Source organism: Lepidochelys olivacea, assembly GCF_965140295.1.
Source record: "Lepidochelys olivacea isolate rLepOli2 genome assembly, chromosome: 18".
Lineage (NCBI taxonomy): Eukaryota > Metazoa > Chordata > Testudines > Cheloniidae > Lepidochelys > Lepidochelys olivacea.
In genome coordinates this window covers 21971764-21985397 of record NC_140428.1, presented here as the reverse complement: position 1 = coordinate 21985397, position 13634 = coordinate 21971764, and the positions used below count along the sequence as shown (strand labels likewise).

Genomic DNA, 13634 nt, shown 5'->3' with positions numbered 1-13634 from the left:
CTAAGGGAAACAGCCAGCCAGCCCACAGCACCCAGGATGCAGCATGGGTCCCTCAGCCCTGGCAATGGGAAAGGCATCTAGTCACACCTCTGACCAGTGCAAGGGCTGGCTGTGCTGGAGAGGTCCCCCTGAGACAAGGGGGATGAGGGAAGATCCCTACAGACCAGTAGGGATACAACAAGAACTGAGTGGGACTTCCTCCCAAACTCAAATGGGTTCTGTGAGTCTGGGACAGCTTGGGGGAACTTCTCCCCCCCACCTGCCCGCTAGGATTTCCACAGCCCCACCCAGCTGTGGCCAAGGTTAGAAGAGCGGCAATACCCCGAGCCAGGCTGGGATTGCGAGACCTCCAGCCTGAGGGGTTGCAGAGACCTCAGCAAAGCGCCCCTCACTAGGCTGAGCTCTCTTCCAGAGCCAGGGGCGGGTGGGCAGGGGGAATTACCGGGTTGCGTGGCACAGCCAGGCAGGTGAAGTCACACACACAGCGGTCGTCCTCCACGTCCTCGTCCCATGAGCCCCCGTATTGCCGGCAGCGGTCCTGTTCGCACTCGTTATCATCCCCAGAGCCTGAGCCCCCCGAGCCACACTCTGCACAGGAAAGGAGGGGACCCTGAGCCAGGGGGACCCTGGCGGCTGACTGCTCCTAGGCCACACCTGGCCCTCCGAGAGCAGCAGGACCCTCCTCCCACAGGACAGAGCATCCAGCCCCGCAGGAGGATGGAATACAGCCACGTGGCCAGTAACAAGGGAACATCTCTTTGCAAGGTTCCTTGAAGACGGGCTCAAGGCTCCATCTGTATTGGCTTGGCAAGCAAAAGCTCAGAGCTCACGTCTAACTCGGATGGCTACCTGGGATCAGACACAGGAGCCCCACGCACAGTAGGAATAGCAGCCAGCTGGCTTCACAACAGTTTAACTCCCTCTTCTCTAACCCAGCTTCTCCCCCCACGCTGCAGCAGGCAAATGGATTCCTTCTGCTCGGATAAGCACAGAGACCTGGGTGGTTTTGGTTTTCAGTTGGAAGTCCAGCCAGGCAGATTACCGGCTTGGCAGAGAGATACTTAATGCGCGGTATGTCAACCCAGCTCCTCAACCAACCACGAGACGCTCAGCGCTCTGGCAGCAAGAGAGAGATGTTGATTTCAAAGGCTTTAAAAAAAAAACAACCTGCCCCCTTTTTATGGAGTGATCAAAGGATGGGAGCTGACGTTACACAGAGAATTATTTAAGCTCTTCTCTCGGAAGGACAGCAACCTGAAATTCCCTGGGGAGGACTGTGATCAAACGCCATGTTATGTCTTCCACTCTCCCTAGCCCTGCCACAGCACTCCAGCCCTATCTGGCTAAACTACATGAGCAATGAGCTAGGCGGTCTTAGCTGACAGAGTTAACACATTGAAGGGACAAGGTGGATTCTGTTCCCCTACTGGCCTTCAGCCAGCACTGCTCCAAAGTCTTCCCACTCTGGAGGTCTGGGTTCATCAACTTCAGGCCACCAGTGAAATGAGTTGGGAGGCCTCAACCTGACCCCGATGAGTGGCTGGGCCCAGAGCAGAGCGCTGCAGGTGACGACTGAGGTGCACCGGCAGAGCTGCAGGAGGGGCAGGCCTGGTGTCCCAGAGGTTGCTGGGGATCAGTATGGCGGAGCTGTGGGGGAGCTGCAGGACTGGCCTGGCAGGGCAGGATGGAGGCGCACAGGCAGAGCGGTGTGTGGACTGGAGCAGCAGCTGATGCTGCAGGTGAGGATTGAGGAGAAGCAGCAGGGAAGCAGGGAAGCACATTCAGCTTTGCTGTAGCCAGCTTTATCCGCCCCTCCCTTTCAGTGGCGCAAGCCCCACTCCTCACTTTCACAGAGGAGTCAGGAAAGAGCAGCCCAGGGACACACTGCTCTGAGCAGCCTAGACACTGCTGACCGCTCCCTGCCTCCAGGCGAGTTTTGGTGAAGCTTGCCCAGTCCAGCTCAGGGACAGACACTGGAGTATGGACTCCCACTGTGGGCCTGTCCCCACGCCTACTGTAGTCAGCGAAAAGACCCCTCCCTGCCCTTGACCTCAGAGGGGTTTGGATCAGGCCCTTAAAATCCAGTCCGGGTCTGTCACCCTCTGTCTGGTGGCCTGTGTTGAGCGGGCTGCTGGTTTCAAACCCATTGGCATCAATTGTCCCCAGACTCAAGAGAAGCACTGGGGATCGCATGGGCCGGGGACGCTGAGCTCCCCTCTCCCACTTAACGGGGATCCCCCAGGCTGGGGCGGGCAGGCCAAGACGTGCAGAAGGCTGTCTCTGGGGTTAAACAGAGGCTGTTGCTGTCCAGGACTGTTGACCCGGCAGCTTTCACTCACTGACCCTAACCGCTGAACGGAGGCATCTCCCCCACGCCCTGTCCCAGTGCTGCTCAGAGGGGGCCTGCAGTCGGGATCCCCCTGAAACCTGGTTAAGCAGGGGATCAGCAAAGAGACACTTTTTCCCAGGTGCCCAGTGCTGAGTTAATGGCAACCGAGGGCCTGACCCCAACAGAGTCCCAGGGCAGCAGCAAGGCAGCTGGGTGCCGTTCCTCAGGAACCGCTCCGTCTCCTCACGCCTCTCTCAAGCCTGGGCCCTTTGAAGTGTGAAATTAAAGCCGTGATAAATCTCCTCGCCCAGGCCCATTAGGTGGTGTCAACTTTCATTACCGCTAGCCACAAAGACGAAGGCGGTGGGTGCCAGGTGCTATTTTCGACACAGCGCCAGCCACCGAAACGAGCTCCGGCAAGCTGCTCTCCCCTCCCACCAGGGCAAGAGAGGAGCCTCCTGACTCCCATCGCGGAGCTATTCGCCTGCCAGGATACAGAGAGCGGAGCAGCCAACTTCCACGCATCGGGGGATTGCGAGGAGACTCGGTGAAGCCTTTAAATTACACCTGCCGTACAACAGCCCAGAGCGTCAGCAGGGGAGGAGGAAGAAGCCCTGCCAAAGAGACCTGTCGGCGACCACAGGGGGGGTTACACCTGGGCAGGCCACAGGCAGCTCCAAGCAGCAGATGGAGTAGCTTGTTGTTGTACCTAGGCCCAGCGGGGCAGGTGTGGGGGGATGAGAGAGATAGAGAAGGCATCCACGTTCCAGTCACAAACCATGAGCTCTGGACATTTGCCTTTGGACCACGCAATATAAACTCCATGTGTGAGGAAGTCCAAGTCCCCCCTCCCCATCCGCCCCCCCCCGCCCCCCATTCCTCACACCCTCCTGCCCCCCAGAACCAGAGGGAACGGAGCTTCCTACCCTCCTCACAAGGTCCCATCCTGGAAACCTCAATGGCCTTCTTCTGCTGGCAGGAAGCCACCCGCAGCTCGCACGGGCTGTCGTAGGTGACGCCGTCACTGCCGCACACCTGGGAGAAGGGCTGCCTCTCGCAGCGCGGGCACACGCACTGCCCACCCACGCACCTGCTCCCGAAGGCGCAGACAGCGCTCCCGCACGACTCTGGGGAGGGAGAGGGGGGGAAGCGAGGGGAGAAAAGCGGCGTGAGATCCAGCAGAAAGCCTCCCCTTGCCATCGTCAGCCCGGGCAGCGTCAGAGGGCCTGGCTGCTGATTGCTTCTTCGCTGGCTTAACCCATCCCTGAATGGGCTCAGGACAGAAGAAACTGGCGGGGGGGGGGGAGGGGGGGGTCCCACGGCAGAGTCCTAAGCACCCACAACTCCCGCTGCAGGTAGCCAGCCCCTGCAGACACTAGGCCAGCAGCGCATTTTGGTTATGAGCACTGAATGACTCTCTCTCAGCACCCGCCGTCCCATACCCACAGCAGGCCGGAGCCCAGCCTTGCAGTGCCCGACGCTGACGGGCCGTCCCAGGCAGCCCTTCCATCTCACTCAGGTTTCCACTCTGAAACGTATCCGTTAGCGCCTGGCCCCCGCGCAGCTGGGAAACGTTAGCCCCAGCTGTAGAGAGAGGCATTATTTGGTCCAGTGTATCATTTGTTCTGATGTAGCATTTCCTATGCACTTTTAGTTCATTTGGAAATTAGCACAGACCGTTCGGGCTGGGGCAAAGTGTGCAGGGCTGAGGGGGGGAGCGCGCGGAAGATTAGATAGGAACTAACCCCTGAGGGGGGAGGAAAAAAGAAAAAACGGGGCATGCTGACCAAACAGGCACTTGGTACAGCTGTGTTTAAAGGCAGCTGTAGGTTCTGGCACGGCTTCCCTGTTCAGCCCCGACGGAGAGCGCTCTGCACCTCTACGGCGCCTTCCCTGACAAGGTTCCAGTTAGTATTTCAATAAGGTTGATTAAGCGTCGTGACACCCATGAGGGGAACTATTACCCTTGTTTCATGGTGGGGGAAACTGAGGCACACCGGGATTGTGGCTGAGCTTTTCAAAGCCGGCTAAGAGATTTGGATGCCCCCTTCCCATTAAGATGGATGGGAAGCATGAATCCATTCATTATTCGAATTTGTATTACCATAACCCCTAGAAGCCCTCGTCATGGACCACGACAGCCGAGGTGGCTTCGAAAGGCTAAACTTTAGGGTCTTGCCCTAGATCTCACAGGGAACGAGTCAGTGGCAGAGCTGGCGATGATCCCGTTAGAACTGGGCTATGACAAGATGCTCTAGGCTGCTTAGAGCCTTGGCGTCTTCAAAGTCCATCCACCCTACAGGGTGACACCCATTGAAGAACTTTCAGCTCCTGTTCGAAAATAGGGGGGAAAAACCCTACGGCTGAGACTTCCAAGCCGACCAAGGGATTGAGACAAGTAACTCTCATTCATGGTAATGTGTCTAAATCCCTAATCAGCTTTGAAAATCTCAACTGAAGGATTTCAAGTCTGTTTGAGGATGGCTCTCATGAATGAAATAAAGAAACCTCTGTCCAAACTGGGCAGGGAAACGCTGCTAGAACCAACTGGGCTAGACTGACTTCTCTCCTTTGAGTGCTCTATGCCAGCCGAGGACCTGAGCAGGCAAAGATGGCTGTGGCTAGCTTGCACACAGACAGCCTGGGTGTAACAAATCAAGGAAATTCTTGTGATGAAAACCATTCCATCCGCCAGCCTATTGCCTGGTATCTGTCTGCTCCCCCAGGGCCTGCAGACATGATTGCCAACAGTGGCTAGTGATCTTGGATGCCTCCATTTCTGGGTGCTCAAGCTGACTTACCTTAAAGGGGTCTGGTTTTTAGAAAGTGCCTAACATCTGCCTTCTGAAAATTGGGCCTCTTGAAGATGTCTCAAGTTGGCCCCCCCAAAATGGAGGCACCCGAAATCATTGGTCACTGGTGAAAATTAAGTTATTTTCTTCCTTGGATCAAAACCTTTTTCGATTTTATTCCTTTCCCCAGGGGAGGGTGGAACTGAAGTAACACGAAGGGTTAAGAAAGGAATGTGGAGGCAGGAGGGAAGGACAGGTGCCCCTGCAAACTCACTGCAGTCTCCTTGCGCGGCCACCTGGATGTTGGTCTGCTGCGTGCATGCCCGGACGTGGAGCTCGCACTCACTGCCGTAGGTGTTCCCGTCCGTGCCGCAGACCGGCTGGGAGGAGGAGACGCATTCTGTTGGGCACACGCACCTGCCCGTCTCGGCCTCGCAGATGGCCCCGAACTGACACTTGCTGCAACGGTCTGCAGTAATCAAAATAGAAAGGGAAAAGAAACCCAGAGAGAAAGTCAAGTCACTAAGCACTGGCATGGAGACCAAGGCCCCTGCAGAATAACCCAGGGGCTCATTATCCCACAGGCATGCCGTGTCAGCACTCCAGGCAAGGAGGGGTCAACAGCGCTGTACTCCTTCACTGCCATGTGAAATGGCGAGAGGACAGCTAGAACAGGCAGATTAGCCTGGAGAGAGGGTCATAGCTTAAGGACATAGCAGCTTTGTCTGTGCGGAGCACTGCCCAACAATCGCCCTCCATTGCTCGAGCATGGCTACAGCACAGAGCCTGCTCCTTGTTACCATCACAGCATCTAGAACTGCTCCGACAGCCTGATCCCAAACCCACTGAGGCTAACGGGAAAAGCCCCACTGACTCCAATGGGCATTGGATCGGGCCCAGAGATTGGAACTGAAATCAGACCCAGGCAAAGCACCACCTTGGCTTCAGTTCTCGTTGCACCCTCAGAAACGATCAGTGTTGCAAACGGAGGGCGGAGACATTGTGCTGGAGGGAGAGGAGAAAAAAAAAAGGCCCCAATCCTCAGCTGGGATAAATGAGTGCAGCTCCCCTACTGTCCCACGCATAGGACTTCATAAGAAGTATTGTATATCCCTATAGCAATTTGCAACTCAAAGCACTTTACAAGCTAGCAAGACCCACAGAGAATCGCAGCCACCTCTGGGGTGGAACACAGCAGCTTTTTAACAGTGCACAGCAGCACTCTGGGTCAGATTCAGGCAGCAAGTCCAAGGGGAATTCAGGCAGAAGAGTAAAATTAACCCCAGGGTAGGAGGTGGCCAAGGCAACAGGGTTAGACACTCGAAGCGTTGTGGGGGATCGTCAATGCCCGCGAGGGAACAGGCGAAGAAAAAGAATGAAAAGATAAATGGGCGGATTCCCCATCTGGTGTAAATCGGTGTTGCTCCATGGCAATTGACACCAGTGGAGGATCTGGCCCATTGTTCCAAGTATTTCTCAATGTTCTGCGGGGACATCGTTAACCCTTTAACTGCCACAGCCAAAATCAACAGACCAGGTGTGTCTAGACCCTGTGCGCTCACTGTACAGCCGATCGCCGTGTCTGTAGCACTCACCTGCTTCTGTGGGAGTGGAGGGTGGGGAAGGACCCTTCACCGCCGGGACACTCCAGAGACAGGAGCGTGATAGAGAGTCTCTCCCATGAGGCCAGCGTGCACATGACTGAACAGCTCCACGGGCCAACACTGAACACGAGAGGGGCGCTGGAGGGGAGGCGGCTGAATGTCCCGAGAATCATGTGAGCACCAGAGATAGCTGCATGAGTAACCTTGTCAGCAGCATCCCTCAACGGCTGCCTCGGACCCTAAGCTCTGCCTCCACTCTAGACTCCGGGGGCCACGGGGGGAGTGAACGGGGGAGGCAGCTGTCTCTGAACCCAGTGTCAAGGCAACAGTCAAATGCCATCCAACCCCCCCACCCTGGCCCCCCAGACACTCACAGGGAGTGAGCATGTGGTGGGTGGGGAGAGGAAGGAACGGGGTGGGCAGAGAGGCTTAGCCGTAAAACCCATCAGGGCCAGGGGTAATTGGGATGAAATGTTACCGGAGTAGTATGCCATTACAGCTCTAAACAGGGCTGGAGCGAGTGCAGGGCTGAGTGCAGTTACAAAGGCTGATAAATTAGTCCCGGTATCAGCAGCCACAGAGAGACAAGGGCTACAACCCAGGCAGCTTGCAAATCTCCTGGGGGCGATGTCTGCAGGGGCGGGGGGCGGCTGGGCAGGGCTGTGGAAATGAGGGGGAGGGGAGGTTTTATCTTAAGCTCTGGATCCCGGGTGCTTCTGGAGCCACTTACTTCCAGCACTGCCCGGTGAGGCATTCCCACCTTCCCAGCCCACTCCAATCCTGTGCCCTGCCGTTTGCAGAAGCTAACAAGGGGCGTGTCATTTAACCAAACCACTTGTCAGCCCCACCCGCACCCCACACACCCCCCATTGAGAAAAGCAGGGCTGGTCTGCTCTCAAGAGCTTGACTGACACAGACGGGGCGAGCACTCTACCCCTTGGGGCTGGGGGGACTGCGGGGGTTGAGCCCCATTTTCTGGGAATGTACAGATCAGAACCCCCTGGAGTGGTGTGAAAAAGAGATCACCCCACAAAAGCCACCGCAGCCCACAGGGAGGCAAAGAACAGCCCGCAGCCAGTCTCGGCAGCCTTTCCCTGCAGCCGGGCCAGCAGTTCTTGCTTTGAGCCTGAAGCCAGCGACTCATGGCTGCCACTTGGTAGGCCTTGTCCCAATGCAGGCGCCACACATCCCTGGCCTCAGGCCGCAGCGTGGTGTGTTGCGGGCCCCAAGGATTATTTTGGGTTCCACTGAGTTCCTGCAGGACAGGCTCAGAGGGCCCGGACTTGACCCTGCAAATGCGGGGCCATCATGGAGGTACGGCAGCAGGAGACGACGGGGGCTGCATGTGGGGCAGCTGCTGGAGGCTGCAACGCAGGCTGGATTCACAGGATGAAAAGACTCTTGGTGAGTCAAGTTCTGGCTTCAGGCAGAGACCAGCCAACCTCGCAGGCTGCGGGATTCCCACCGGACACCCAGTGCTGGGGGCCGAGTCTTGGGGTCTGGGTACCATCAAACTCAAAGGAAAACCCATTAACAGGAGCCACTGACTCCCAGGGATGGAGCACCTCTAAAACATGGCTGCGGATCCCAAGGTCCCAGCTTAGCCCCATCCGTAGCAACGCCAAGGAGAAGACGGCACGAAGCCCGGGCAATTGCCCCCACTACTCTAGCAGCAGCTCCAAATGTGGAGGAGAAGAGCAAAGTCTCAAGGCCAGGCCTGGGAATTCCATGGGAACAGGGAGTTGCTTTGCAGGATGGTGGCCCATGTGTCACAGAAGGCTCTAAACTCACGTCCAAGTGCAACGAACCCCTCTCAAGGCGCGGGCAGCACCATGACCTGCCGAGCCCCCTTCTCCTGGTTTATTAGGATGTCCCCGGGACTGGCTGTGTTTGTAATTCCCAGCGACACGTCATCTCCGTATACACTGTCTGTATGACGCACTTCCCTCCCCAGCGCACGCAGTTTCGGCACTGCGGGTGAGCTCAGAGCCAGTCAGCACCTCCGCTCTCATGGCCCCTGCGCATTCAGTGACTCATTGGCTAACTTCCTCTTTCAGAGGAGCATCCCCTCCCTCCCTGCATTCAATTCACCAGGAATTTGGCTCGAGGAATATTTTTCTCATTTTACTTTCGTGCAGCAGCTGTTGCTTTGGATGTGTGGGGAGGAAAGATGCAAAAAAAAGCCCAAACCCATGACTGGTTAGCATGAGCTATTGGCTGGCATGTTTCTATCTATAGCCTGTCATTTTCAGCCCACTGGTGGGTTTCAGAAGTGGGTAGAGAGGCAGTTGAAGGCAGGATCTATGGATGTGAGGGAAATATCTTCCTGAGTCCCAGGAAGACAGGGTCTGTTTATGCCCTAAAGCAGGGGTGTTGATATCCCTTTTACATGACAATCATCTCTCAGGTAACTGCAGATATTAATGCACCTATCGATGCCTAATCTGCTTCTGAAGCCTCCGGAACTCATTGCTATCCTGTAGCAGGGAGTTCCATGAGTGAACTGTGCACTGTGCAAACACATCCCTCTTTTCTAAGCATTATATTTCCTTTCATCATAGTAAGTGTCCCTCCTGCATAACGCAGAGATACAACATGATCCTATAAACAGAAACTAAAAAGTCAGCCTGAACTTTGGCTGCGGCACTCTGCATACCCGCTAGCCCCACCCCCACAGGTCCCGGAGTATATAGCTGGGCATTAGCTCACGATAACGCCTGGAGCATACAGACTGCAAGCAGGATGACCCTAGTGTGTCATAAACACAGTTGGCTAAATCCTGCCTAAGCAACCTCCCTGACTTCAGTAGGGTGGCAGGGTTGGAACAGGGAGCAGATCACGGCTGAGGGACATAGAGCGCTAGGATTAAGGGACAGCCATCCCTGTTTTTTTCTTGTGGTGCATTCCAAAAGGTGCAGGAAAGGCCTTTATGAGCCCTTCTGCCACGTGGCTTTGTGGGATGCAGCAGGTGGATGGAGTGACAGTGATCAATTATTCCTCCCAAGGCAGAGAAATGCCCTTTGATTGGATAAAGGGTGTAAGCAGGGGTGGAGGAGCAAGTGAGATGGATAGTTTCTCTCTAATGGGGGCAGAGGGGATGTATTTAGTAATTAAATCTGGACACCCCCCATGCTACCTCCAAAAGAGAGACAAAGGAGGAGCAAGCTGCTCAGATAGCTTCTCCCGCATCTCAACCCCAGCCACTCCTGGGCAGCTCTCCCACTGTTCAAACTCTTGCAGCAGCCAATTGTCCTGCATCAGACTGGTAAAGGAACCAGGGCGGGCTTTGCACAGAGAAGCCATTTACGTGTGTATTTCCCCTAAGTGCCCCCCCCCCCATATTTCTATAGGGAGAAAGGGAAAACCACCACCCACATTGGTTCCTTTCCCCCAATCAACCCCTTCTGCCGAGACTTTGTTATTTTTAAGCCATTGGAAGGTGAAGGAATAACCTTCCCGAGCAGCTGGAAGCAGTGAACTGCATCATTCTCTCTGCTCGCCGGGGGGGGGGCGGGGGCTGCTGATTTCACTGTGGTCTGAGTGGGCAGTGGATGATGTAAGCCAGTGCTTGCCTGGCAAGGAGAACAGGGAATGGCAAGCCACAGAGAGATACACGCAGACACATGCCCCAAACCAGAGAGACGCTTCTGGGGTGAGAAATGGATCATTTCCGCACAAAGCACGCCGCAGAGGCAGCGCTGGGGGCTTATGCTGCACAGAGATTTCATTCAACCTGGATACAGTTTGATGTTCAAGGAACTGTAGCTGCTTTGATGAACAGCCACCTGCTCTGCAGCCAATTCCACGTCTTTCCCACGCACCTCAGTGCAACACCTTTCAATTCAGTTTGACTCGCAAGCCACCCAAGAGGGGGAAACCGAGACCCAGGGGAAGCAAAGCGGCAAAATCAGGAACTGAACCCAGGAGTCCTGACTCCTAATGCTTATTCTACCTGTAGGCAATGCTCCCATTGACTCACTCTTTCCAAGGGCAACCTCCCGTGTTCAGCCTATCCCCACCCAGCTCAGTCCACCACTAGCAGCCCCTCTGCACTTTCTACAGTAGGGAGGCACTATACCTGGATCACAGGGAAAGCTTCAGTGCTTTAAGGAACAATCTGAACACTTTGTTTCATCCCCATGACAGGCAGGAGATTCCATCCCGCGGGGACGAGGGTAACCTCTCTAATCAGCAATATAACTTGCTGAAAAAGTCTTGGACCAAAGGGAAGCAAGGTGTTCCTTAGGATCCAGAGTGGTTTAGTGGTGAGAGTGCTGGGCTGGGAGTTTGGACTCCTGGGTTCCATCCCCAGCTCTGCCCGTGACTCACTGCACGAACCTGGGCAAGTCACAGTCCTGCGCTCTGCCTCAGTTTCCCTTCTGTAAAACAAGGAGGCTCCTGCTACTTCGCTGTGGGGGTTGGGAAGCTAAGGGCACTCTGTGTCTGCAAAGCATGTTGCAAGCTCCAGATGCAGGGGGTTAGAGAAATGCCCAGGAGTCTCTCTTCACTGGACCCCTTTGCTCCTATAGGTTACTGAGGTGCCATCCCATGGGGTCAGCAGTCACGTCACCTAACACCTCACCCCACGCCAGCTAGAGCTACAGACTCCAAAAGCAAACAGCGTGGTGGGGCTGCAGTCTATCCGCAGGCCTGCTTGGAAGGGGCAGCCACCGGGCCCCTCCCTTTGCCACCAAGGCCGGCGAAAAGGGCAGATTCTGGTGGGATGCCATTCAGGTCCTGTGGCTCGGTGGAGCGGAAAGTCCCATTGCCTGCCGGGGTGGTGTGGGATGAGAAGGGGCTGCCCTGCAGCAGATCAAGGACTTGGGGGTGGAGGAGACAGGCCGGGGCTGGGTGGAAAAGTCTGCCTGACTTGGGTGGGGAGCATATGGGGGGAAGGGGGGTACTTGCTCTGTGTCTCCATAACCCACCCCGCCAGCCAGTTCTGAGCCCTCCCGGCTTCGTGGTTCTCCTTCCACGGAGCCCCGCCCCACTCACCGCAAGGCCCTTTGTGCTTCACTTTGATCTCCTTCCGGAGGACGCAGGCCATGGCGTCCAGCTCGCAGGGGTTGCCGTAGGTGCGGTTGTCGCTGCCGCAGACGGGGTCATAGCGGCTAAGGCACACCTGCTGGCATTCGCACACCGCCTCCCGGTTCTTCACCACGCAGGTGGCCCCGAAGGTGCACGCCACGCTCAGGCACGGGCTGGGCATGCCCAGGTCTGCGTGGGGGCAGGAGAGAGAAAGCCACACATCAGCCACTCCCCCTGCCGCGGCAACTCCCCATCCGGCAGGGAGTGGGCAGGCAAAGAACAATGCCCGGGTGCCGGCCCCCGCCAGGACCGCGCTGCCCCTGGGCGGAGGAAGTTATGATGGTGTCACAAACACACGGTGCCCCTGCCACCCCCCTTGAGATCACATGCCACCCTGGCGGTCCAGGTCTGGTGCCTGTCCCATAGAGCAGCAGAAGATCCTCCTCCCAGGACAGGGCCCTGGTCGACCTCAACTCTCCCTCTGTTATCGCCACTGTGCAGATCACAACAAGACAGGAGGACGGGGATCCCAGATGCTGAGAGGGACCATAACAGTCTGAAAGTCAGGGCGGAGCAAAATCCATCCTGCTAAAAGCCTTATACCTTCAAGTGAAACCCATCCCTCGCACCAGCACACACACACACACACACAGCCCATCCCTCGCACCAGCACACACACACACACACACACACAGCCCATCCCTCGCACCAGCGCGCGCACACACACACACACAGCCCATCCCTCGCACCAGCGCGCGCACACACACACACAGAGCCCATCCCTCGCACCAGCGCGCGCGCACACACACACAGAGCCCATCCCTCGCACCAGCGCGTGCACACACACACACACAGCCCATCCCTCGCACCAGCACACACACACACACACAGCCCATCCCTCGCACCAGCGCGCGCACACACACACAGAGCCCATCCCTCACACCAGCACGTACACACACTCCCCAACCCTTGCACCAGTACACACACACACAGCCCATCCTCCACACCAACACACACAGATATACCCACTATCCCTCACGCCAAGACACACACGCAGACACACACCTCCCCTCCCTCACACCAACACACACACACACACCCTCCCTCACACCAACACACACACACACCCTCCCTCGCACCAACACACACACACACCCTCCCTCGCACCAACACCATCCCCCCAGTGACGGTATGTAGAGAGATCTAGCTTGCGATGGCTCCGATACCTGCACTGGGCTCTGATACACTGTGCTCCACCCTCTTCCCATCTACTTCTTATTCTCACCCGCTTCCTTTCATTAGGACAGGGATGTGGTGGGAACTGGGGAGAGAGGATCACCCTCACTCCTCCCTGTACAGGTCGTTGCAGAGCTGCACTAGCCCAGGTTAAAATGCCAGAAACACGTGCAGCAGGGGGCCTGGGGCGGGCCAAACCGACTCACCCTAGTAGGCACCGAGGCTTCCCTGGAGCATTGTTAGCCAATGCAAAGCGTGAAGGGCATCCCTCCAGACTCTGCCCAATGAGCAGGGCAGGAGGAGAGGCCAGTACATCTCTCGCCAGTCTGCGGGATCTCCAGGCAGCTGCGTGTCGTGCTGCGAGTGGAGATGGGGTGCCGAGCCCATTCAGATGCAGAGTGCACCGAGCCCGACTATTCTTTCACCTGTGCCGTCCCTGCACCAGGGCAACTCACTGGCTCCGGTGGAGTGACTCCTGGTTTGCACCAGTGACAGAGGCAAATTGGGCCCAGCATCCCTGTTCCACTGCAGACAGCATGGTCGCCTGCCCCCGGGTCTTTTCTATTTAGATTTTTGTCAAGGGAAGATCTGCGATGCAGAAATCCCCAATCGTAACCCCATGGGCAGGCAGTGGGACAAACAGCA

At 56.6% G+C, this 13634-nt stretch overlaps 1 protein-coding gene across 5 annotated transcripts in view; it reads right to left on the bottom strand.

The window, feature by feature from the left end:
- The window catches only part of AGRN (agrin), a 221845-nt gene that overhangs the window by 44826 nt on the left and 163385 nt on the right, over positions 1–13634 (bottom strand). For all 5 annotated transcript variants that reach the window (XM_084651717.1, XM_084651719.1, XM_084651718.1 and 2 more), the window contains 4 exons: positions 11721–11942; positions 5396–5590; positions 3256–3456; positions 443–588 (listed from right to left, as the gene is read on the bottom strand). In XM_084651717.1, coding sequence (XP_084507843.1) covers positions 443–588; positions 3256–3456; positions 5396–5590; positions 11721–11942 — 764 coding nt within the window. The remainder of the gene's footprint in view (positions 1–442; positions 589–3255; positions 3457–5395; positions 5591–11720; positions 11943–13634) is intronic.